General features: G+C 38.6%; 1 protein-coding gene across 3 annotated transcripts in view; it reads right to left on the bottom strand.

Moving 5' to 3' along the window:
• pemt (phosphatidylethanolamine N-methyltransferase) overlaps window positions 1-24,836 on the bottom strand; it is a 55,636-nt gene extending 30,800 nt beyond the window's left edge. Inside the window, exons 1-3 of one of the 3 annotated variants that reach the window (XM_044102636.1) lie at window positions 24,714-24,836; window positions 23,056-23,207; window positions 21,161-21,268 (exon numbers count right to left, since the gene is read on the bottom strand). In XM_044102636.1, coding sequence (XP_043958571.1) covers window positions 21,161-21,268; window positions 23,056-23,175 — 228 coding nt within the window. In that variant the 5' untranslated portion in view covers window positions 23,176-23,207; window positions 24,714-24,836. Of the gene's footprint in view, window positions 1-21,160; window positions 21,269-23,055; window positions 23,355-24,010; window positions 24,126-24,713 lie in introns of those variants that run through there. The other 2 variants (XM_044102637.1, XM_044102635.1) reach the window with 2 other exon arrangements.
• Window positions 24,837-25,192: the final 356 nt, after the last annotated feature.

The following is a 25,192-nucleotide window of genomic DNA, read 5'->3' as shown; positions in this document are numbered from 1 at the left end:
ATCCGTCCCGCTGTGTTTTTAATGTCAAGTTAATGTATTACCTCTGAATTACGTCATTATTTTGCGCTCCAGAAAACTGCAAACATCGAGACCAATATAAACAGCGCAATAAACGTGAAAACAGCCACGAATAAACGTGTCCGTAGTTGCCAATAATTATAATGGCAACTTAACACAGTTATAATTATTAATATTAAGATAAGTGTCACAAATCTGTGCAGGGCCGTAACGCAGAACCTGGAGGCTGGGGTAAGGGGGCTTTAAAATCCTTCTTAGAGTTTTCCAGACAACAGTGGACCACACAAATTATTCACATTTTTTTTGTACAATCTCCTCTTCAGTTCAACCTCATCAGTGGAGACACATTGTTGATGTTACCATTATAAAATAGCTTACAATTAAGTATTGACAAAGCTCAATGTGATTTTCACAGTAGGTGGAGCGTTGTTGTTAACAACTGCTGAAAGTAACTAAAAAAGTTACTTTTAATCTAACTTAGTTACTTTCTAAATCAAGTAGTCAGTAATCTAACTAAGTTACCTTTTCAAGGAGTAATCAGTAGTCCGATTAAAGTTACTTTTTCAAAGTAACTATGCCATCACTGCTAATAGTATGTATGTCGTTATCTCCTCAAGGCTAATAAGGGTAAGGTCACAAGTGCGTTTTTACTGGATTTTGCAAATCTGACCAGAGTTGAATCATTTCTATGACAAGAGAAGTCATAAAGAAGTCCAAATAGCCCCATGTTGACATTGGTGAACATGCAAGTAAACAATGTCTCTAAAACCAATAAAGCAATTAATCCAGAGTTAAACATGGATTGCTCTTTTCCACTGCACCTAGCAGCACGGATTGACTCAACTCTACAGAGCTATTATTTAGGATTAATACTGGAACATTTAATTACAGATTAAACCAAATTTGCAACATTTGCTACATTTTCAGCTGGTGTGGTTTGCTTTCACTCCAAACTGTGTCAAACATACCAAAATATTCGAAAAAAAAAAAAATAAATAAATAAATAAATAAATAAATAAAATAAAATAAAATAAAATCACTGAATCTGAAGGAAACGACAGGAAAATCTCTGAAGAAGACACCGAGCATCACTTCCTTCTTCTAGAGTAGAATCAGCTGTCAGTTGCATGACTTCTCTCTGGAATCCCAAACCAATTAATAAATCTTTTCTTTACGTCTATATTTTTAAGCAGAGCAACTTTGGAACCAACTAAACACTGGAAAGGCTTTAAGAGTCCATTTTCAGCATGTTTCAGTTTCAATTTCACTTTATTTTGGTGAATTATTAACATTATACACAGAAAACAGAGCGCTCCTCAAGGAGAAGAGGATAACGTTGAGGGTGAAACATAAAACCGCAATGAATTCTAAAAATAAGAGCCGAGCATTTCAATTTTCCTACTTAAGTTAAATCAGCATTCATAAATGGGGCACTTTAAAAATTATGGAAGCCCAAACAGGACAAAACTGAATGAGTAAGTCCATTATTTATTCAATGTCAAATTTATTTATGTAGCACATTTCAAAAAGCTTGAACTGCACAAAGTGCTTCACAATGTAAATGCAACTAAGGTAAATTAAAATACATAAAGTAAATCAATAAGTAAATGTACCATGGAATAAACACATGTTGAATCAAATGTTTAAATGATTTATTTACTATGCCAATAAATCATTAAAACTTATAACATTTAGTCATTTAGTGGCACGTGTAATTAATTGCTTCCTTATTTATTTATTTAATGTTGTCCCTTTTGGCTCTTCATAAAAAAACAACAAAAGCTGACAAGAGTAATCAATAAAAGCTGTTCAGCAAATATAAACCAAATAGTGATGACTCTGGGTGTGGGTCAAACTGACCAGGGCAGACAGAGTAATGAAAAAAAATAGAGTGTCAACTGAACTGAAAAGAGATTAAAGTACAGCATGATTACAAAAATAAAAAGAATGAATATATTTTTAAAATGATGACATAAAAGGTATGGATCACTTTCTGCAGATCCTCGAAATTTTGTCTTTGGCAGATTTCTTTAAACTCTACCAAAGGCCACCAAACGGAATGAAAAGCAACTCAACAAACTGAAATCTGACTGAAACTGAAATTGGACAGAAGCTATCCCGTTATTTTCTCAACTCTCCTTAAGAGCCACATAAGAAGCTTTCCGCGTAGCCTCCTCTTCAAGCCCGAGAACACGGCAGGAATCACAGCTGGCACCTTCAGCCAAAGTTACTGCGGGGTGGCATTTGTGGCCAGAATGTCTCTTCTCAGTCAGCGATAGAACGGCGGCTTCACACATCATCAGTCAGAAATCATTTGCAGCCACTCCAGTGGTCGGTGGAGTGTGCTAAAAATACTCAGGTGTTCCATGAACAGAAAGCAGATGATGTGATTGAAGCAATCTGGAAGAGTAACACAAGGCATGGGCAGGGAGAGTACAGGGAGTGGCGCCAGAGCGGCAGAACTGGGAGCCCTTCGAGACTAATTCAATAGGGGGTTTAACAAGCTCCTCTTGTACCATCAGCCCACTTCTGTCTCACATCCAGGTGCTCCAAAGACATCGGTTATGTGAGGCGAGACGGCAGAAATGGCGAAACCAGAGCTTAAGCCTCAGCCCAGACATCGTTTACACCAAAAAAAGAAGAAAACCAAAACCACACATAGAATTGAACCCAAGTAGAAGTTATGTAATGTAAAAAAAACAAAACAGTGTGACTGTGGTTCTTTTAAAGCAACGCTAGTTGTGCAAATTTGCGGAGCCCCAGGGGACCCAACAGTGGATTATGATGATTCTCTCCACCTGATCAGCAGCTGATGGTTTATTGACTGTATTAATGTGTGGCTGTGTTTGATGGAGAACACTTTGCACACAGGCACAGCCTAGTAATACGGGTAATAAGGGAACGAGAACAAGAACATGGACGGATCACATGCTTACATGCATTAATAACACTTTAATAATAACGCACCTTGGGTTCAACGGATAATTTGTCATCAGTTGGGTTCAAGAAAAATACACACTACCAAGAACTGACAATGACTAAACGGATGATTCCTCAAGTTGTCTGAGTTGGCTTTCTCTTCCTGTCTTCTTGCTTTCCCACCACTTCTTCTGACAGAAGTCTCTTCCTGTTAAAACTGAGGCTACCTTTACATGAGATCGCTGCCTGGAACGTACTGGTACTTTCAGATTTTAATTGGGAAAAGGTTCCTCATTTAGACTGTGCCGCCATTTGAATCGGCCGTCATGCCGGGCCACCAGATGGCGCTGTGATTTTAACATGTCATCACATCTGCATGTGCTTTTGACCCTTAGATTCCACCTCATTGCAAACAGTAACTCGTCTCCATTTCCCATGAAAAAAGGGCTCTTGTAACACATATTACTTATCAGAAATTGCGCTAAACTGAACAGGGTAAGTAGCACAATGCTATTCGCCATTGTTTTTGTTGTTAGCTGCCAGTTCGTGTGTAGAATAAACCCTACAGTCGTGTGTTCTGCACTTTCACACCTGCGGAGTACTTCACTTACAGGAAACTTTCACCCTGACCTGGTTTCAAAAGAGAAGTGCCGGAGTGAGAGACTCTGGTCACCGGTGCGGCGTAAACGAGCTACCGGATCATAACAAAAATGTTACGGTTTTCCTGAAGAGCAGCTCCGTGTAAACAGGCAGGGAGATTCTTCTACGGTGAAAGAAATCTTTTGAGTTTCCACTGTGACTACAAAAGCAATACTTTTTTTCATATTGTCAACAACTTCAAACTATTATATGGGATTTCTTTTGAGATATACCAAAACAAATTGGATTATTTCAATTTCACAAATAAAAAGGTGAAACGTGCTTTGAGTCTAAACATTGTACAAGCACTACAGGTTCCGCCTGGTGGGGACTAGGCTTCTGTGGTTTTGGGTTTAAAAAAATGCTAAAAGTAACAAACATTTGGAGGGGTGCAAGCAGGAATTATAGTTTGAAAGTTAGTGCATACCACCTTCGTCTGAGTCAACAATAACCCTATCTTAATCAGTCTTTACTGTCACTGTTAAAATAAACAAACAATGCTTGGTGGGGAGGAAGTACAGCCTGGTGGCCTGCCAGGCCATATAATACACTGGAGGAAACCCTGCAGCTTCAAGTCCTTAGGAGGTATTTCTGTACTAGCTTAGCACATTTATAGTCATAAAATGTCATGCTCTGTCAGGTCAAATGGAGTGAACATACATTTCTATGTACAGACATAGAAATGTGTAGACATAGACATTACAATGTCTATGTCTAGAAATAGAAATTGACATTTCTATGTGAATTAAAAGAATTAATATTTTTAACTGGGCTTGGCCTGGGCCATTATAAGACATGAATGTGGTACCATTCATGAAACAATGTTGACTTTCACTAACATTCATACAGAACTTCCTGTGAAGCCCCCCAAAAATTCATGCATCTGCCAAATAAATTTTACGACTGCCTTTCCCTTTGTTCCCCTTATATGTAGGTCAGTGGGAGGATCAGTCTCAGGTAACTGATGAGTGGAATCATCTCCATATGTAGGGACAAGATCAAATGATGTTTAATATGCTGTTAAATACGCTGTTTGCGCCGTCAGCCTGACCTCCGCAGATGGATTGGTTAAAAATGCATGAATCGAGTTTGTTCAGTTGAGGCTGAACTCTGCTTGGGAGGGTAAAGTACTATGCATAATTAATTACATATTTAAAAAAGTCTCACTAATTGGAAATGCAGTCTAAAGCTTGAACCAATGTTATGGGGTGGAGAACAGCAATACTGATGTGGAAAAAAATACCTTTAGAAAATCGCCAAACCAGATATTTTTTATTATTATCAAGGTAAAAAAGGAGGTAAAATGCTAAGCGCAACAGTGAGATATTAATCATTCCAGATGCATATAGTAATATGCTGAAATATTAGCAACTTGTCACAAGACAAGTTGCTAATATTACACTATTAGAGTTCTGTCTCCATGGTGGGTGAAAACTGATGCCTGATCAGTTCAAAATGTCCAGTGTCGGGCAGATATAACCAAAGACTTCTCCAACCCACTATGCGCTATGGCTAATGACAAAACTGTTAAAAATAAACTCTGTTAGACATGCTTCTCGTTTCAATGTTGGGTCTAAAAACAGTTTCGCTGGGATTTTTGAGGAGCTAAACCAAAAAAGAAAAAGTGGACCAGAAACCAGTTTCTACTTCGCCATAACGCACCAAAGAACCCAAAGAAAATACGATGCAAAGTGACCAGAAATACGGTAACTGAACAAGGTATTTGCCGTACTACATTTAGGGTCAGATGAAATAGCTGTTAAGATATTGCACAGTGGGAGAGGAAAAAAAAAAGGACTGGAAATCTTTTATGGTCAAAGTCACTCAGTCAATATTTTATATAACTTATTTTCGGCTGAAGGTAATGTGGGATGCGTCTATCAGCTTCGCGCATCTATGCACGGAAAAGTTTACCTATGCGTCATAAAATCCTTCAACATTGAGATTAATGTTGAAAGCTCCTTTTCAAGACGTTCTTCCTCTAAATCCTGACTTTTCTCTCAGAATTCTGAAAAAAATGTCAAAATTGTTTTGTTTTGAGTGGCCCTAATCGTCATCTGTAGCTACCTCCAATATCAGCTACTAAGAGCAGCTTTTGGCTCCTTAAACAGTTAATCATACAGTAACGGTATAATGAAAGAGCAGCAAATTAGAATGAGCTATTCAAATTAACACACAGCCACTTCCATGCAGCGTACATCGGAGAAAATGCACTAAACTCTGAGCACAGCAGGAGAATATTAAAGGTCTGGCAGTACTGATCAAGGTAGACACACTCATACAGTAACACAAACTAGCAGACACACACACACACACACACCCACCCGCACAATCAGCACCATGCTAGCTGACACTTTAATGCACAGTCCTTGGCAGACACGGTGCCACTAATAATTATCCTGCCATTAAGTTTGTCTTCCAAAACCAACATTGTGCCTCCATGTACTCAAGTCTTGTACGTCAGATCTCAAAAATAACTTGGCTGGATGCTAAAAGTTGAATAAAAATATGACAGAAGAAGGAAAATGTCAGCAACATTAGTCTTAAGTCAAGTTAGATTCAGAGAACCACAAAACTCTCAGAATAAATGAGTGCAACACAGCAGCTTCCACAGAATTGCTTAGATTTCCTTTGAAAATCAACTGTTCGTTTGTGATAACAGTGTAATTAATACTCCCAGAAACAAGATCTATTAATTACAAACAGAAAAACTACGTTTCCAAGCAAACCCGTTCAGCAAACATATTACAAAAATATTTGCAAACCAGATAAAGTAAAATTTTAGACCGACTGGTGGTGAGTTTGATGACCAAATTAATAAATGTCTAGGAAAAATGGATGTCAACTAACAAAGAAAACTTTTTCATACTTAATGCAGTCAGGAATGGCGCCACACAGGAGGAAAGGGACACAGCAATTTCTTTGTACCAGAAGCCACCAGGTCTCCTACAGAAAAAGATAAGACTATTGGGACTTAATGATGTAGAGAAATTAAACTTCGATCAAGTGTCTTGGAACTGATCGTTTCAAATTGAGCTGAATTAATTTATATGCCTATGGACAATTGTTAAGTATGAGCCCATGCCCTGTACTTTATTTTGTAACCCGATTCATTTCCAATGTCTGTCCTTAGCTGGGCTGAGCAGATAAGTATTATTCAAAATTATTCATCAGTAAGGGTTTGGTGGCCTGCCATGCTTTACTAGCCCCACCGCCAGGCTAAGCCTTTCTTGTTTATGTTTTAAAAAAAATAATAATAAATAAAAAAATTGCTTCTTTTTTGTTTTTTAAGGCGGATTGCAAGCACCTCTGTTGCTCTGAGCGTTTCACTGGTGGAGCAGATTTATTCCTAAGAAATATGTTTATAGAAGACAGGATTATAGTTTATGCATTTAAAGCCGGACCAATCACACCGCTGGCGCCTCTGCAGCAGCTGGATGTCGTCCTTGACTGCCCAAACAGTAAACCTGTACATCATCAAATGTGTCGCTGGAATATTAAACCTGAATCCAGAATTGATCAAATCTGAGTTTGTGCATATTGAACAAACACAGCACAAAATGTCAAATTTGTGCTGTGTTGATACCAGTCAACACAGCCCAAATTTGACATTTTGCCAATATCTGCCTACTCTCTGCAGACCTTGTGGATTCTTTTTAGGTCATACCTGCTTTTCTTTAGTAGTTTAAGTTGTTCTATTGTTTTTCTAGAGGAGTGCTTGGACTTGTAGTGAGGCTAAAAAATGTAATTCCCATTATTCTTTTACTATATTGTTGTGAATAAATCCATATTTTCATTCTCATGGCGTGTGCTTTCAACACTTTGTGACTTTTCTGTTCTCTGTATAAAAATGGGCAATCAGTGTAGAGACATCATGCAGGCTGAATATCCTATTGGCATGAAGACTTCCAATATATTAGCCAGCAGACACTGCGTTCCAATTCTTTGTCATATTAATTAGGGATGCATTGATACAAAAATTTGGGACATCGACATCCAATATTACTATTGCTGTAGTGGCCACAATCCTTTGCTGTATCATTATATCCGTCACATGACCGAAGAAATGACTACCCTCCTCCAGAAACAAATGGTCACAAGATGAAAATAAATATTGTTTTTTGATGGTGGCCCAGTTATATTTATCAGGCTAATACTGATACGTTACAAAATGCATAACTTTAGAGCCTTAGCCAAAAGCTTAGGTTTGTTTTCATAAGACCATGCTGGAACTGACTCAAAAGTGTTATTTTAAGAATACAAACTAATTTTCCATTTTTCCCTCCAACAGATTTGGCTATTTTACGGTTAGATTTACATAACGTGTTACATTAAAAGGGGTTTAGCTTGGCCCTGACCTCATTCTCCAAACCGAATCGAACCGGTCTACTGACTGCTCATAATCAAATTAATTGAAGTAAAAAATATCCTTTTTTAAACTTGCCTTCCCATCCAGGGATCTTTAGCCTCATGTCATGCTCATGCACTTCCAAGTAAGATGTCAGGCTACGGCAGAAAAAAACGAAACAAGACAGAACACGCTGACCACAACTCTTACAGAGCATAACGCGTGTCACCAGGACATGAACCTAGTGCTGCTTTAATCTAATCTCATTTAGGACCTTATTCAACTTGAGTGAAAGGGCATCTTGGACTAAGGCAGCTTGCTATGATACTGCAAGAAGAGAAAATTCAATCTAAATGAGACCTCCTGCTTACAGCGTCGCTGCAATAGAAAGTCTTATAAATACAAGCAGGATACACACTTGATTAGACGTCCCTCCAGTTACTGAGCACTCACAGTAATACACATGCCTGTTGCCCTAGTAACTGCTAGCTGTGGAGTAAAAGATGCTTACGAACATCAGACAAAAAGATTTGTTGCACTAAAATTTCCCTTAATTTCAAAAACATTATATTGATTCTCTTACCATGATGCGATTTTCAAATGCAAAACAAGTATGGCTAACTGTCACGGGGAAAATGATCTGCATCAAGATTTTAGAGTTTACTTAGCAGCCAGAAGATGCTTATCAAATGCACTTGATTCATGGATCACCAGCAAGTGCAAGCAGCTCTACAGCAGCAGGTATTTTGGCAGTCGGACGTGTGTTGACACACAGTTAAGGAGGAAAGACCACCAGCCTGAAAAGGGCCTTTAGGCTATTTCCAAACCATGCAGATTCAGTTACTTGCAACTAAGAAGACAGGAGGCAGTTTTCCCAGAAGAGGATGTCCATGCATTCCCAAGATCAGACCCTTCAAAGCTTGGTTTGCAACAATCCAAGAGATACATCTCAGTCCTTAACGTGACACAGTATTTAACACACTAAAGTCTGTAGTTACAAACATCTTTGCAGTTTCCTTGACAGGAAGGCCAGAAAGAAGTATCTTCCCTCAAAGGAATGGAGTAGCAAAAGTTTACAAAGTCTAGATGAACCAAAGGCTTTGGGAACAAGGTTCCATGTCCTTGTTTCTGATTTACCTGTTTTCTGCTCCCTGGCTGCCCTGAGAGTTAATCTAATTTTGTTTCTGAACCTCACTTCACGTACCTGGACCCTGATTACTGTCTCATGGACTGTTCTGCTGTTCCTACTGCTAATCTAGACAATCCATTGACATTTGGATTTTGGACATTGGACCTAATTAGTCCATGGTATGTGAAGATGATCTGTGTGTCTATATCGACTTATCCCTCCTGCTGGTCTCCGCACTCTGAGGACAGAGTCCTCAGAGTGTCTGTCCTCCAGAACTGAGGCACTCTGATGTCCTCAGTTCTGGTTTCTAGCATTTAAAGTCTATACAGTTCTGTGGGTGAAACAATCCCCAGTAAACAAACACACCAATATCGTCTACTGTTACATCCACAAGGATATGACTTTGTTGAGGTCCAAGTCTCCAAAGGGAAACTTGAGGGAAACAAAATCTGCTTTGTAATCCATTCCTTTCTGTTTGCACATACTGTTTGTCCTCCCAGATACTCACTTCCTGTCTGTTTCACAGAGTCTGATCTGAGATCCAATCCGAAAAAGAAACTCCCTTCCATTCTGCCCTTTCTTATAATTGTAAAGAAAAAACAAACAAAAAAAACAAAAAAGGTTTAACCTTTTTTGGGTTGTGGTCCGAGTTCTGGGTCTGGCTCATAAATGACCAGTTACCTAATAAAAATGCTTGGCTACAATGCTCTGCATGTTGCTTGGCTATAACCACAAACACCACATACAAACTGTTAAGCATGGAGGTGGAGGAGTGATGATTTCATCTTGTTTTGCAACCAAAGGATCAGTGTAATGCCACTAAGTCAACCAAAGACTTTTCAGAATGCCAATATCTTCTAGAGTCAAATGGGAGGCCTTCAGTACAACGAATTACTGTACATGAACTTGGGGCAAGGAATAGGACAATATTCCCCGTCACAGCAGCAAATCAACTACAGAAAGATAACAAAAGAAAAGAACTAAGGAGTTGCAATGGTCTCTCAAAGTCCAGCTTCAGCTTTGTTGACACTGAGGTGGGATATAAAGACCAATGCAGAAATAAATAACTGTTAATCTCAAGAATCAAACACACACATTAGGAAGAAGATAATGAATGGCTCAGTGGATGTACCTTTTAACAAACCATATTACCTTAAAGAGACAGAAGGGAGGAAAAGTGCAACTACCATAAAAGGAGAGCAGGGCCCAAATCATTACCAAATACAAAGCCAAGAAAAATCACTGGGCTCTTTGGGTGATTGGTAATACAAAACCTAGTCATACATGGAAGAAAGAGAGCTACTACTGTGATTCATCAATTTTCCTTTTGATGAAATTATTGAAATAACAGAGCAGAAGAACAGACTGAAAGAAAAAAAACAGCAGGGGGTATGGAGAGAAAAATAATGCATGCATGATACCCATAGGAAATAAACAAAACGGAGCAAAAAAACAGAAAAGGCACAAGGTGAAAATTGCCAAAGATAACTTTTGAGAATACATAATGAAACATTTGAAGCATTAGTAATGTATTCGGAATAAAGACTTGCTCCTGTAACCTGCTTCTGGAACTGTGCGATGCCAAAAGTGAGTCAGCAGGAAGTGAAGTAACAGCCAAACGAGATTAGAGGACTACTCCAAGTGTGGGCTCTTCTGGATGGTAGAGGTACTTGTTTATCGATGCAGAATCGAGTCCAATTATTTCAGTACTCAAGGCCATATAATGATGAGCAAACTCAAGTTGTGACAAATTTAGATATGTCGTAGTCATGTACCTCTTATGGTAAGTGACTGAAATATGTTTTACTTGTCCAGCACATCATGTTGCCAAGATGAAGAGGCAGCAGCAAGCCTAGATGATTTAAAGATACAACACAAGAAGAAGTGTCTATAAATATGAACATAAGGCTACATGAAGTGTGCACAAATGCTGACTTTAGCTTATGTTTGGCAAGAATCTCAAGTTTCATCTTGATTGTTCTCGTTTATAAAGATAGAGAATATGCAGTTTCATCAGATTATTTTACAAGCAGTAAATATATAGTCAGAAAACGTAAACAGTAAACAACATATTGTAGGCAAGTTAGAATTGGCCTTGAAATTTTCTGTAACAAACTTTTCTGACCCATAAGTACCCTTTGGAGAAGCACATGTCTAAAAAAACAACAGATAATTCGGAAGAATCTCACACTACAATTGCCTATTCTTTTATACAAAAAAGACCTTCCTAACAGGAATGTCAAAAGAATCTAACGTTCCACATATTTTAATTATATTTTTAGTTTTAGTTTTAATACATTTTCTTCAATATGGCATTCAACACTTTTTGGAAATGACAAAAATTTACTTCATAAAAAGAACACTCTTTGCACTACAAGTTTCATTCTTTCCAGAATGTTATGCTTGTAAATTTTATGAAAAAGCCAAGTATAAATTAATAAAGCTAATTTTTTTTTCATAGAATAGCATAGAAACAGCCTTTATTCTCTGCGATATTTGCAGCAATAGATATAAAGGTAACCTTTACATTTTTAAACACGCTAAAAATCTTTTGCATTTTTGGACGCTCTTCAATAACAGTCAGTAAGAGCTAAAGTGCAAGCTCCATAGCTGCAGGTTGCAAACCCCTGTGGTAAGGTATCACACCCATCACCCCATCTGCATGTGTTCTTTGCACTGGCCGTCAAAGTCAAAGGAACAATGTAATTCAACATAACCAAACAATATTGTTTGGAAACTCATGTCAGGTACAATAGCTACAGAAAACAAAACCCTGATCTCTTTGAAAAGACAAAAGGCGAACGTTTTCTGTCTCATACCACATACCCCTGAAGGACTGGATGTGTAACTGTAGTGAAAGGTAATTTTACAAAGTATTGACTCAGAGGGGCTGTATACAAATGCACACCACGGGTGAAAAAAAAAAAAACTGTATTAAAATGTTACCAGTCAGAACATCAAGATCTGACTCTCCAAGCAATGGTTAATGGTTTTACACGGCTCCTAGGATTGTGCTTTAGTCCTCACGTGGTACACAACACTGACGTAATGGCACCTGATGATAGCACTGCAATCAGAGAACAGGTTGTTATTAGCATCAGACTCTAATGAAACCGCAGCACCACATTGGCTGGCATTCAGAATAGCTACGTGAAGACAAAAAGAAAACAATGTGAGCTTTCCCTGAGGCCTTTGGAGGCTCTGTTCAGTCCATGTATGAGTCACATCACAGCTCACCTACACACAGGTATACACACTCGCTATTAGCCCACACTGTGCAGGTGTTGCTGAGTTGGGTTAAGCCTGCAGAGATGCCAACGTTCCCAACAAATAAAGAGTGCCAAAGCCTTAATTGTGTTGTGAGAGTCCCTGGGCCCTGACTCCAGGACCGGGCCTGTTTTCAATGTGAGGTCAATGTGTCACAGCGGCAGTGTGGCACACTGACCTCCTAGCCCTGCTGAGCAGCTGGGCCTAACCCAGATCCACTCTGCTCCCCACTTGTGATTCATCGCCAGCTCCAGTTGTGCCTCCGATTGCAGCTTTTACATAAGACAAACAGGAATCTTCCTTTTAGAGGGAAGAATTTACTTTCATTTCAACATGTTTGACTGTATTTTCACTAATGGATAGCATTTAAGTCAATGTAAAAATATAAAAAGAAATCACATAATGGCCGCCAAGGGTATGGTATGTCCTGATCTGTTACCAAACAGAAGAACTCAAAGACCTTGCGGTGTATTTGTTCCCTGTGGTACACTGTGTACAGAGCCAATGGAAAGTATACCACATTATTAAAGAACATCCGAGAAGTCCTTTTTCCCTAATTGACAAATCAAATGCAACACAAGTGGAACATTTAAAGCTGTCACAGGGTTCGAATTCATAAAATGAACAAGTGATTGAGAAAAAAAAAAAACACAAAGAAAGCATTCGTACCTTTTTGGCCACGTTACAACTCTGAGACGTCGCTCCCTCTCCATTCATTTCCTATGAAGTTGCACGGTGGGGCGACAATTGCCTGCCGAGCGAGTTCATACACGTATGGGTGCAAATGCAGGCTAGCGGACGTAAAACAAAGTTTGAAAATACTGAATTTTTGTCCCTGTCGTAGCTATCACGACAGGGAAGTGTTGGGTTCACTTCTGAGTGGTGGAAAACCTTCGCCTTTCCTTTTTTCGTTCGTCGCTCCCCAGTGTGTCTAGTTCCTAAGGTTTTCACTCCTAAGATGCCACTTGTAAGCCAAAAGGTTTGATTTGGTCTCTTTCTAACCACATCGCCTACTTCCAAATGATTCTTTTTACTTCAAGTCTACGCACTACTTTGTGTTGGTGATTAAAAAGAATGGCAAACTGTGCCAAAAAACTGAAGCAGCCTTCATATCCACTGTATATGAAGAATTTTGCTATAGAAATCGGGATCAGAGGTTTGATAGTTGACAAGAGAAAGGATTGGCCTGTGTGAGTTTGAGCAGCCCAAAGATGAAGTTAAAGCTCCAAGATCTGAGTTATTATGCAAGGCCTGTGTTTGCCTCAAAACGTATAATTTGATAAGATGAGTGACTCACACTTAAGAGCTTTCTACGAAATGGCTCCCAGACACTGTAAGTAGATGTTCATTATTCAGAGAATTTCAATGAGTGAAGCCCTAAAAGCAGCTTATTTATTTTAACAACACAGCACTTTTGCAGGCTTAACAAGACATAATTTTCCTATGGAGCAGGTGGACTGGAAGAAAAGAAAAAAACCCTAAAATCTCCACTAGATGTGAATGTCCTTCAAGCTACAAAGATGCAGGTCTGATTAGTAGACCTGCAGCAACTGTTTAAAATCTTACATTTCCAAATCACAAAGGCTTAATTAAGGTCTGAGTTTGTGTAACAGATGATGTATGGAGAATATTTGGTTGATGCAACAAAAACTGGAAAAAGGTGAAAAGGATATCCAGTGAAGTCCAAATTTTAATCACTTCAACTCTAACAAATTACAATATAAAACATGAATTCAGGTAAATATTATTGCAGAGGGAATTTTTACCCACTTTTTTCTGTGTACAAACCGTTATTTGAAATTTGACAGAACAGTTTTTGTTTAGGTTTTATGTAACACTCCGCCCACCTCCACCTGCCGATTCACGACTGACTTTTGAAAGGTTGAACTTTATGTTAAAAACTAACATTTGACACCTGAAGATTGTAACTTCAAGACTGATGGCTTCAAGTTGAAAGCGACAGTGTTAACACACACACGCACACGCACACACACACACACACACACACACACACACCAGCACACACACAAAAGGTCGCCACAGAAAAACTAAGCTCAGAAACAGCACGTACCGTATTTTCCGGACTATAGAGTGCACCATACTATAAGCTGCACCTACAATTTTTTTTTTTTTAAACTGGAAACTTACATATATAAGCCGCAGCGGGCTATAAGCCGCTGGTATCTCCGCCGCTCTCAGTTTTTCATAAGGATGCAGAAGAGGGACGCGCAGGGCTGCATCCTAATAAATCTGCTGGATTTATTAAGGCGCAGCTCTCCGTTTCCGACACCCAAGCATGGTTTTATTCACGCCAAGCTTACATGTAGCGGCTCTATTTCCCTCCTGAACTGCCAGATCGATAGCCCTCAACTTAAAAACTGCATCATGAGTTTGAAGAAATTTCTCTGACAAGCCTGCTGCCAGCAGGTGCTTGTTCTAAATGAAAATGAGCTACTTTCTTCTTTGATTTCCAATTTTGACTTCCAAAAATTCACTTCCTGTTAAAGAGCCCCCTGTGGTTAAAGAAAAATCCACAGAAAAGCTGCATCGGGCTACAAGCCGCATGGTTCAGAGGACGTTTTCAAAAGGGAAGTAGAAGTTTTCTAAAATTCAACATTTTGGGCAAATTTTGAAAGAATGTATCCAAATTCTTTCAAAACTAGAATATTGACAAATTTTAAAAGCTTGGCCACTTCTTTTCTCCATCTATCCATTGTTTACACCTGCTTCTCCTTGCAGTCTGTGGGGGAGCTGTGCCTATCATCTTCCAGCTGCTTTCTTTTTCTTATGCTACTCAAGATCTAGACTGTAATCTGCTTACATAGAGTGCATGCAGAACCCAGCATGTAGACAATGTTAAGTTTGGCTCTCTAAAATCCACAGCAGGGGTTCTCAAATCCAGGTCCTGGAGCGTCGGTGTCCTGCAACTTATACATGTGTCCCTGATCCTACACACCTTGATCAGATGGCTGAATTACCTCCTCAATATGCAGTCAAGTCCTGCTAGTGACCTGATTACTTCACTGAACTGTGTTTAAATGAAAATACATTTTGACTCAGCATTCAGTCTTCTTTGGTAAAAGTCCATCAAACATCTTGACCCAATAATATTCCCTAACTCCACCTTGTCATAGTTTTCCAAATCAATCGGGCTGGAAGAACATCACTTACTAAGAACCTTCTTTAGTTTAGCTCTGAAACTGGAGAGGTTATTCCACAACTTTAGTTTTTCCTCTAAAAAAGGGAAACTTTTGTCCATTTTAATATGGACTCACTCAAATCTCAGCAGAAAGTTTTATTCATCCCAACAAAAAACACATTTGCATCAAAAGAGACGCAAGCTCAAATCAGAGAGCAACCTTTAAAGTCCATTAAGATCCATCCATCCTTTTCAATACCTGCTTACAAGGTCCATAGGAGCATCATCTAGTTTAGATAAAAGCCTCCAGGCAGAATTAAAAAGCAGAGAAATTGGCCGTGCAAATGATGTTCATAGATTACATCAGTAGCAGTTTCATCAATTGATGTTGTGTCAAAATAAAATCAGGAGTTTAATTAGAGGAGCTCCAAGTTGTTAAAAAGCACCAGCTGTTGATGAACTGCGTTTCAATACAAATTTCACCCAATTCATTCGCAGTCAGTCAGCAGAGACAAAGATATGTGAAGCAGAGCAGATCTGCCTCTATGCTTTCTTCCAGTCTTTCTTCAAAGGGTCCTTTCTTACAACATGTTAAAAGCTTTATAATTAGTACATTTTATGTTACTGATTGTGCAATGTGACCTAAATCTGCACATCTGAGCTCACAGATATATCAGAGCTAAAATACCTTTAGGTAAGGAGAATACAATGAGTTTCTGCTACTAAGTAGGTAAAATACAGAGACATTACAGGGTTTTTTCTGATGTCCACTGAAATATAATCATAAACATCACAGTATACTGGAAGAGTTATGTTAAAGAAGAAAGCACACCTACTTTCAAAACTAGAATCTGGACAAATTTTAAAAGCTTGGTCACTTCTTTATCTGCTTTGACGTCGGGGAATAACATGGGACATAGCGGTGCAGCAAGTTGTACATTTACGATGTTCAGAAGCCAAGTTGGACCTTGAAATAAAGGATGGCTAACACCAGAGGGATCTATTCTTGTTGCTTGGTACATGTAAATAATTGTCCTGCTGTGTTTAGGGTTAAATTAGGGTGTGACAGCGATCTGGCTAGTTCCTTTTCAGAAAGCTACAATAATTCAACCGGAAAGTTATGAAAGAACTACTGAGTCTAGGTTACACCACTTTCTTTTACTGGAAAAATAAACCACTGAAAGTGATACAGTTTTTAAATCAATCTGTTGGGTCTTTTTAACACTGTGGGTGGTTGCAGTCAGTTTCAGGGCCTCGCTGTGAGAAACCACAGTTGGTAAATACAAAAGGAGCGCGTCCAACTTGTTGTGATCACATCACACAGGGGACCAGGAAGCTCCTGTTACAAACAAACACTAGCAGAGACCCTTACCTAATCGCTGATTAAAGTCTCAGCCGAGTTTTGAGGAAATTTTGCAGAAATGTTAGCTAAATTTGTGGGGTGTAGGTCTTTTATTTTTTTATTGTTTTAGAAAACAATCAAAGCCAAAACCACTCGAAAAGCAAAGTCAGTCTTTTACCAGCCCCCATAATAATAATATCACACCTGATAGCCTTGGTTCGACTGGGACCAAAATTGCAACATGTTACATTTTCAGCTGGTGAGAGACCCTTTGAGGAACCTAAGCCCCCTCCTTGCCTGTGGTGGCAAAGCACCAAGAACCACTGAAGGAGACAATCGGCGCCATTTCCTTCTTCACAAAATGTAAATAAAAATGGAGTGGTGTGAGATTTCATAAGCTGTAAGATCTCTCTTTTCTCTTCGGTAAAAGACCACGAGCCATTTCTCCTGCTAGTGCTTGTTTTGGTTGTATTTACCCAGAATGCACTGCGCTTTTGTGGGCTTACTTCTTTTGGAGCGGTCTCCGGTCCACTGTATCCACACATGCATTTGAGCAGAACTAGAGTTCACGTCAACCCAAGTTTGCAGGCAGACCAGATTTCACTTTGTTGGTCCACATCAGAGTTCAATTACGCATTCACAGCTTCCCGAACAAACCACACGTTGTAAGGAAAGTCTATGGACATTGTTAGAGTAGATCGCTAGAGGTCCATTAGTAAACTATCCATCCATATACCGTCTTTTGCACGTCCTATAAGCGCCCTCAGGGAAAGCCAGAAATCTATCTCCCAGCATACACTGGGTCTGCTCCCAATGAGATGAACCCAGACAACTTCCTAATGTCACGATATGCGGTGGGGTGATCAGGCAGATGCTGAGGACCCAGGTTGAAATGAAGATTTTAATGAAGAATTTCAGGAATATAAAGTCCAATAATCCAGGCAGCACAGAGAGAGAGCAGAAGGCCAAGGCTCCTCAACTGGTAGCAACTGGAAAACAAGGTGGACAAAACAAACAAGACCATCCGACTAGAACCAGACAGTTTTGACAAGGACCCAACAAAGAACAAGAAACTCAGGTGGGTATATATACATAGAGAGTAATCAGGGAACAAATTACTCTCAGATTAGGAAACAATCAAAGCCTGTCTACAATCAAGGCTTAGACAGGACAAAACAGAGACTCAATTAACTGAAAACGACACACAAAAACCTAACTTAACACAGAGAAAAACCAAATCCTTACACCTAATGGGGTACTCAAGAGGCATCTTGCTCTAATACTAAAATCCCCTCAGTTGAGTCCTTCTGATGCTTAGAGCAGTGACTCTGACCTCCCCATCGCCCGATGAAGCTCTTCTCCCTATCTCAAAGGCTGAGAAGAAGCCACGGACTCAACTAGTAGTAAACAAAAAATGTTTGTCTGCTGATTCTCCAGGGTTAAGACACCTGCCCTAATCAACACAAAATGGGTCAGCGAACACAAAACTGACTTTCTTCCATAAACATGTCAGTCACCAAACCTAATCCTAAAGAGCCCAAGTAGAGCCAAGAGGCTCGATGGCTGCAACCTTGAAAAGGGTTGTAGGATAACATGAAGGTAGACCCCCATTGGTTGTTTAAAGTACTGACAGTAAAGAAATCAAGTCTGGTTCCAATGGAGATTTTGAAATTTTCTATATATTAATAAATATGTACAGTACCTATATATTTCTTGACAAGGGATGTATCTCTTCTGGATAAAATGTTCTCAAATTTCAAAAAGGCTAAAAGATCCATTTATAACCGTCGTGTGTGAACATGTTTCATCACTTCTTCAAGTCTTTGGTTGTATAACCCTTATTATGTCCATTTACGCCCATGCATACCCTGTTTCTGCACAATGTAGAAAAAAGGAGCAATTGGAGTAATGTGCAAGGCCAAAAGCTCTCTGGCTCCATTCTCTCTCCTCATTGGCTCATTGTAGACAATGGTGGGCTGAGTCAGCGGACTGCGAGTAATCACTAAGAGGTACATCAAGTGACCACCTTTGAATGAATCGGCTGTTAAAGAGGGTGAAACTGGGTTTAAAAGAACTTGGCAAATTACTGTCATGTCAGCCTGCGACCACCCATAGAAAATAAAATATCGGTTCAAGAGAACATTAAATAATTAGCTTGTAATTATGACTCAGTAAGAGGCGAGTTATGAATCATATGAGAATAATCAAACCACAGCACACCTTCTTAACTTCTTAACTTAGGCTTGATTTTTCTAAAATCTTCTCCCCTCTCATCAGTATTAAAGGACATTATTTCTGCTCTCTTTCATTAATTAGCAATGTGAGTACGGTATACACCGCAAGTGTGCTAAATTGAAGAACCGGAGCAATTAATGCCTTACATGTGGAGTGGTTTATTTTGCCTTCATGACAGTCTAAGTTAGGAAGCTGTTGGCGATTTTGCGTGATTTGCTCACTAGCTGACTTGTACTGTAATTGAAAAGCAGTTGCTGTTCAACAAAAGCCCTCAAATTGCAATTGACATCTTAATGTCTATGAACATTTAAACATCCGTAAAGGACTGCTCAGATACAATATTTGGTAAGAAAATCTAAAATTAATTTACGCAAGCAAATAGAACTGCAAACGACTACGCTTGTGCTTGTAATTTCAATGGCTGAGATGCAAAAAGGCTCCCAAACAAAGAATGCAGTCATACTTTTTGCAGCCCTTAGTTTTATGTATTGAAGATATTGCGGTAAATGAAAAGAAGATAAAAAGAGTTATTTAAACGACACTCTAATCATATTATCCTTAACATGAATCCGTAAATCCAGAATCAGTCTTGGGATTTAAGAAAAGTTCCAATTTTTATAATATTTGTGAAAGATTTTTTAAACAAAGAAATAAAATAATTTTTTTTTTTTTAAAAAAAGAGTCCTGTAAGCGTAGTTTAGCAACTCTGGATGATCATGAGGTCGGATTAATCAAATGTATTTTTCACAGACTGCCTTGATTCAAAATGCTGCCAATCCAGAAGAAAACCATGTTCACCTTTTCCCTCTCTATAATGCAACTTCTACAGCCCTCTAACTATAACTTACTATAGTTAAAGACAAAAACAACGACTCAGTTGGTCGTATTTTGTCAAACCAAAGAAAGAAAATTACGAGTCTTATGACTGCTACCACTTGTAAAAAGTATTTTTGCTCATCGTGAAAATATTCCCGTTTGATTTCTGGTAGAAAAGGTCAGGGGTTTTTAAAAGCCGAGTCGTTTATCACAGAGATTGCTCAGCACGAGCAATTTTCAATCAGCGGGATTTTGTTTCGAAAGGCTTTTTCACCTCGATTTGCCTCAGATCTAAACTGGTTCCATTAAAAAAAGAACAATAAGTACACAGAGGCATCCACATTCAAACAGAATAGAGAACATCCTATATAACCCTAGCCTTTACAGGCATTTTCACTTTAATATATGCAGTGCCTACACAAGTTTCCACATTTTGCAACTCCACAATTTTCAGCTATTATTGACTGCTGGGGGTTTCCATTACTTTTTTCTACTCGTACACAGTTTACACTAATTTCATATTAAGTTGAAAAAAAGATGTTAATGTTTGTAACATGGCAAAATGTGGAAAGGATCAAGTTTGTCAAAAGTGTTTCCAGAGGATATGCACTAATTTACTGGGTGGGAAGAGAAAACTCAACAACAAGCTATAGTATTTAGATAACACATAATACTTTGAGAACTTGACTAAAGATTAGGGCGATGGTTAGGAGGCTTCCGCCTGTCAAATCATCATGGTTAAATCCTAAAGTAACAGAGCAGACATATGAAAAGCTGGTCAGCCATTTTAAGACGAGTTTGATACCAACCACGATTGTAACACATTACATTGCTTTTGACAAGCACTTTTCAATAAAATCTAAATAAAAAAAGATAATGTTACATTGTTACATATTTTATTTAAAAATTTGTGGATGTTTCATTTTTTCTATATGATTGTATTTCATAAAAGTATGATCAACTGAAGAAGGATTGTATCATTGCGGTATATTTTTATACTACTTGGGTGGAGGCTTTATTTTAAAAATTTTAATTACATTTAATTCTGTACAGTATAATACATACTTGTTAAACATAAGCTGTGCTCATCACAAGTCAGTGAATTTGTGAAAACAGTAATGTTCTTCTGTCTTACCTGTTTTTTTCTACAAAACAATGTTTGCATATAGAAGAAATGTCATTAGCATTTAGAGATTGGGATTTTACTGTAACACAGTACTGATTTTTTATTTTTTTGCTACTTATTATAAATGGGTAAGTACAGCAGAACGCTCTCCTTAAGCTTCAACATCGACAACAAATTCTTACCACATTCCAGAAGAGAGGGTTGAATACGATGGCAATCGCTGCGATGGAAAGGTTTGGGTCGTGAAAGTTAATGTGTCTTAAGAATTCTTCAATCGGCATCAAGTCCATCTGAAAAAAACAAAACACAAATAACGGAATCATAAAAAGCGACCAAACTTTTTTTTTATTTTTATTTTTTTTACCATGGACCAAATGGCTAGATGTAGCGTAATGTTCTTGCTAGAAACGACATTAAGCAGCTGGGTTGCTAGCAGCACCCAGCTGCCAGAAAACCTCGGTGGCCATTTATTTCATGCCATGATTTTTCCCCATTGCACTTTATTAATTCAAGGCAAGGTTTATTTGTGTAGCCCCGTTTACACACAAGGCTATTCAATTTGCCTGGCATAAAGGAAGAGGATGTGGAACAGGACACATATTACAGTTTTGGGACTGTACAAGTACATTTTCTTCCATTACAAAAGCCTAATGACTAAGAACCATAACAGATGTACAAAGCTACAATTTAACTTATAAAGATAAGATAAACCTGCCAATTTTTACCTGCTCACAGTTGCTTTCACTTAATGAATATATTTTTCCCTAAAGCCCTCGATTCATTAGTAAGCTTCATTAAAGATGAATTTGATTGCTACATGTTTTAAAGAGAAAAATTAATGCTAATCCACTGAGTAATGTAATGTAAAGGCAACAGACTTTCAACCCGTCTGATTTAGACTTTCCATCTGATGCTCCGAATGTAAAGTTGGATTTTCTAAATCAAACTCATTTGCAACATTTTGCGGCTATCGGCCAAGAAGAAAATAGGAAGAAATTAGATTTATATGGTTTAAAATGACCTAATTAGCTGGTCTATTCAATGAGATTCGGGGCTACATAAAGGATGATCTACAGTTGAGACATAGTGAGAACAAAAACATAAATGCTTTAAGTTGAGTGTAGTGACTTTGACTCCAGGGTGAATCATGTTTTACTGCACAATGTCAGGGAAAGAAGAGTAGCACTATCAAAGCTACTGCAAGCTCAACAAGGACTTGTAATTTCTCTCTGGCATGACTGAAAAGCTGTAAAGCTAAAAAGCTGTATAATAACATCATGTAAAATCAGTTAAGTTGCCTGTAGACAGCAAGCAGGAAAGTGAATGAGAAAAAAATTTAAAATACTTTAAAGCTCAAGTAAATAATCGCAATTGTCCAATTAATCAAGCTAAAAAATAACCTTACAGGACAACAAGTTATGCTAAACAGTTTGGTCATATCAATAACTAACAGTTTTACATAAATGCCCTTTTCTTTTACTTTTTTTTTACAGTTTCAATGTTATTATGTAAAATAAAGCCAATACGAAGCCATTCTGAGGCCAAGATGACGTAAGAAGCTCCTTACGGACCCAAGAGCACTAGAACTGCCAAAGATGTCAAATTTACGAGTGTATATTTTTGCATTAGTAAAAAAAAAATTCTGAAATTCTTCAATGTTACTTCTTGGCCATTTTTGCATAAAACCTACAATACAGGCCTACCAACGCTTGTGCAGTGTTCTCTCAGTCAACAGTTCCGGGAAGGAAAAACAGAATATTAAAAAGAGCAAAACATATAAAATATACAAGCACTATCGAAGAATAATAGAATATGATAACTTCATATATTGTCCAGATAAAATATTGCACATTTTACAGAAGGGTGACACCTGTTTCACGAATGGTGATATGTCACATTATATATAACAATGTGGGAGTATCGTTATTCCACGTTTGAAATTAGTGTGAAAGCTGTCAAGCTTGTTTTCAGAATCATGCTTTTATTTTGGAAAGGGCCTCCCACCAGCTGTGTTCCGGTCAGACAGAAAACAAAACTGAAGGCAGTGCTGCGTCTCAGCCTGCCTGCCTAGCTTTACCTTGGAATAGTCGACGTTGTTCAGACCTCCGCAGCAGTCGAGCGGGACCGGCTGTTTGTTCTGTTCGGCAGCAGGTCGTGTGTCCCGCTCAGCAGCAGCTGCAGCGTCGCCGTCGCTCATTCACTCCCCCAGATACGTGGCAGAAAGCCGCGCTATCAGCCGTGTGAAAGAGATAACAAATGTTACTCAATAAATAGGGAAAGGGTCCAATGTAAACTGTAAGAAGAGGCTCGTGGCCTAGCTGTTATGCTATTCATGTCTAAATAACCTCTAACCCCGCTTGGTGCATTCTGGGTAATGTGGTTCAAATTTATTTTCGTTTTTTTTTCCCCCTTCTTTTTCTTAATGCGTTATATCTATGCATATGGCCCGATTAAAGCTTGTTTCTTTTTTTAAAAAATATTATTGATATTTATTGCAAATTTTAATAAAACTGAAGGATTCAGGTTGCATTAGTAAACAATGAAAAACCAAAGAAAAAAATATTTCGGAAAATGGAATAAATCTAATCTATTTCTGGTGAGGAATAAATTTGAACACTTTTAAATATTTTCCCACTTAAAGTAGCTTATGCATGTCCTCCCTGACCATGCGTGTGTACTCTCTGGTTCTCCAGTTTCCTCCCACAGTCCAAAAACATGACTGTCAGGTTAATTGGTCTCTCTGAATTCTCCCCAGGTGTGTAGGGGTGTGTGTGTGCGTGTGTGTGTGTGTGTGTGTGTGTGTGTATGGCTGTTTGTCCTGTCTGTCTCTGTGTTGTCCTACGACACACTGGCGACCTGTCCAGGGTGAACCCCGCCTCTCGCCCAGAACGTTAGCTGGAGTTAGGAACCAGCAACCCTCCTGACCCCATTAGGGACAAGGATGTAAGAAAATGGATGGATGAATGGATGGATGGAGTATAAAGACAGACATGCATATGTAGCAGACGCATGTCATCAGAAGTGTTCCTTACCATTTTAAATAATCTTTCAGATATTTTGCGACTGTTAAGCCACAGTGAGACTGAAAAAACCATCCGAGGCCTTCAAAAATAAGATTGTTGCTGCAACTGTGAAGCATAAAGTTGGACATTTGGTGATGCAGATCATCTTCTCTGAATTCTACAGTGCATCCAGGGGTGGAAGTTAAACATTTTCTCCACCAGCCACAGGAAGTCCACTTAAGTTATATAGTTAACCTTTGCTTTTGATTCAGACGCATCGTACGAAGCAAATGTGTCACAGTAGACGGAAAATGTTTTATAGTCTCAATCTTCCAGGTCTCAGTCTGTTTTGTTGTTTTCATGACGATGATGATGTGGACTCATGTCCTACATTTACATTTTCTCCTCTCCTCATTTTTCCTTCTTAGTCATCCTATTTTTTCTCGTCCACTTTTCATGGTTTATCTTCCCGTTTCCGTCGCCATAATTTGTCGTTCCATCTGTTACCTCACTCCTTTTTCCATCTTTAATGGCGTTATTTTTCCTCTCAATTTCCACTTATTTTTCTTCTAACGCTTCATTTCAATCATTCCATGTTTTTTCCCTCCCAATAAAAATTAATTTGTTGCCTCTTTGTCTTTTCCTCACTGATTATTTCCTGTCTATCACATTAATTGCTCTCCTGTTGTCAGCTGTTATTTTGCTCCGACCTTCCCCCTCTGCAGCCCCCTACCATTGGTTTGGAGCGAGTCGGATGAGTAGAAGACACCTCATGTGGAGGCAGGAACAGTGGCAGACTCTGAAACCCTCCTTACATTGTGACCCAGCATAATGTTTGTTCATCAGGGTATCTGATCTGAAAACAACAAAAAAAACAAAAAAACAAGGATCACATGAAGATTATGAACTTATATGGAGATTTGGTCTCCTTTCTTTCTTTGGTGCAGCTTGGATGCAAACACATCGACGACAACAACAACATACAGAGACATTTTTCCAGTCTTATGCCTGTACAATGCGTCACTGAGAGCCGATTAGCTTTCGACTTCAAATGACAAACATTAGTCATGGTGATTACATAATTAAATGCAAGGGGAAAGTGTTGAATAAAGAAGAAAAATATGCCTACAATATCTCCTTCCTATAACATCTGAAGTGAAGTTTACTTAGGCCGTGTTTTGCCACTTGATGCCATTAGCCCAGAAGAAATTT

This window comes from Gambusia affinis, linkage group LG20 (assembly GCF_019740435.1).
Source record: "Gambusia affinis linkage group LG20, SWU_Gaff_1.0, whole genome shotgun sequence".
Classification (NCBI taxonomy): Eukaryota; Metazoa; Chordata; class Actinopteri; order Cyprinodontiformes; family Poeciliidae; genus Gambusia; species Gambusia affinis.
Note: the sequence above shows the minus strand (reverse complement) of the source record. Positions and strands in the feature narration are given on the sequence as shown.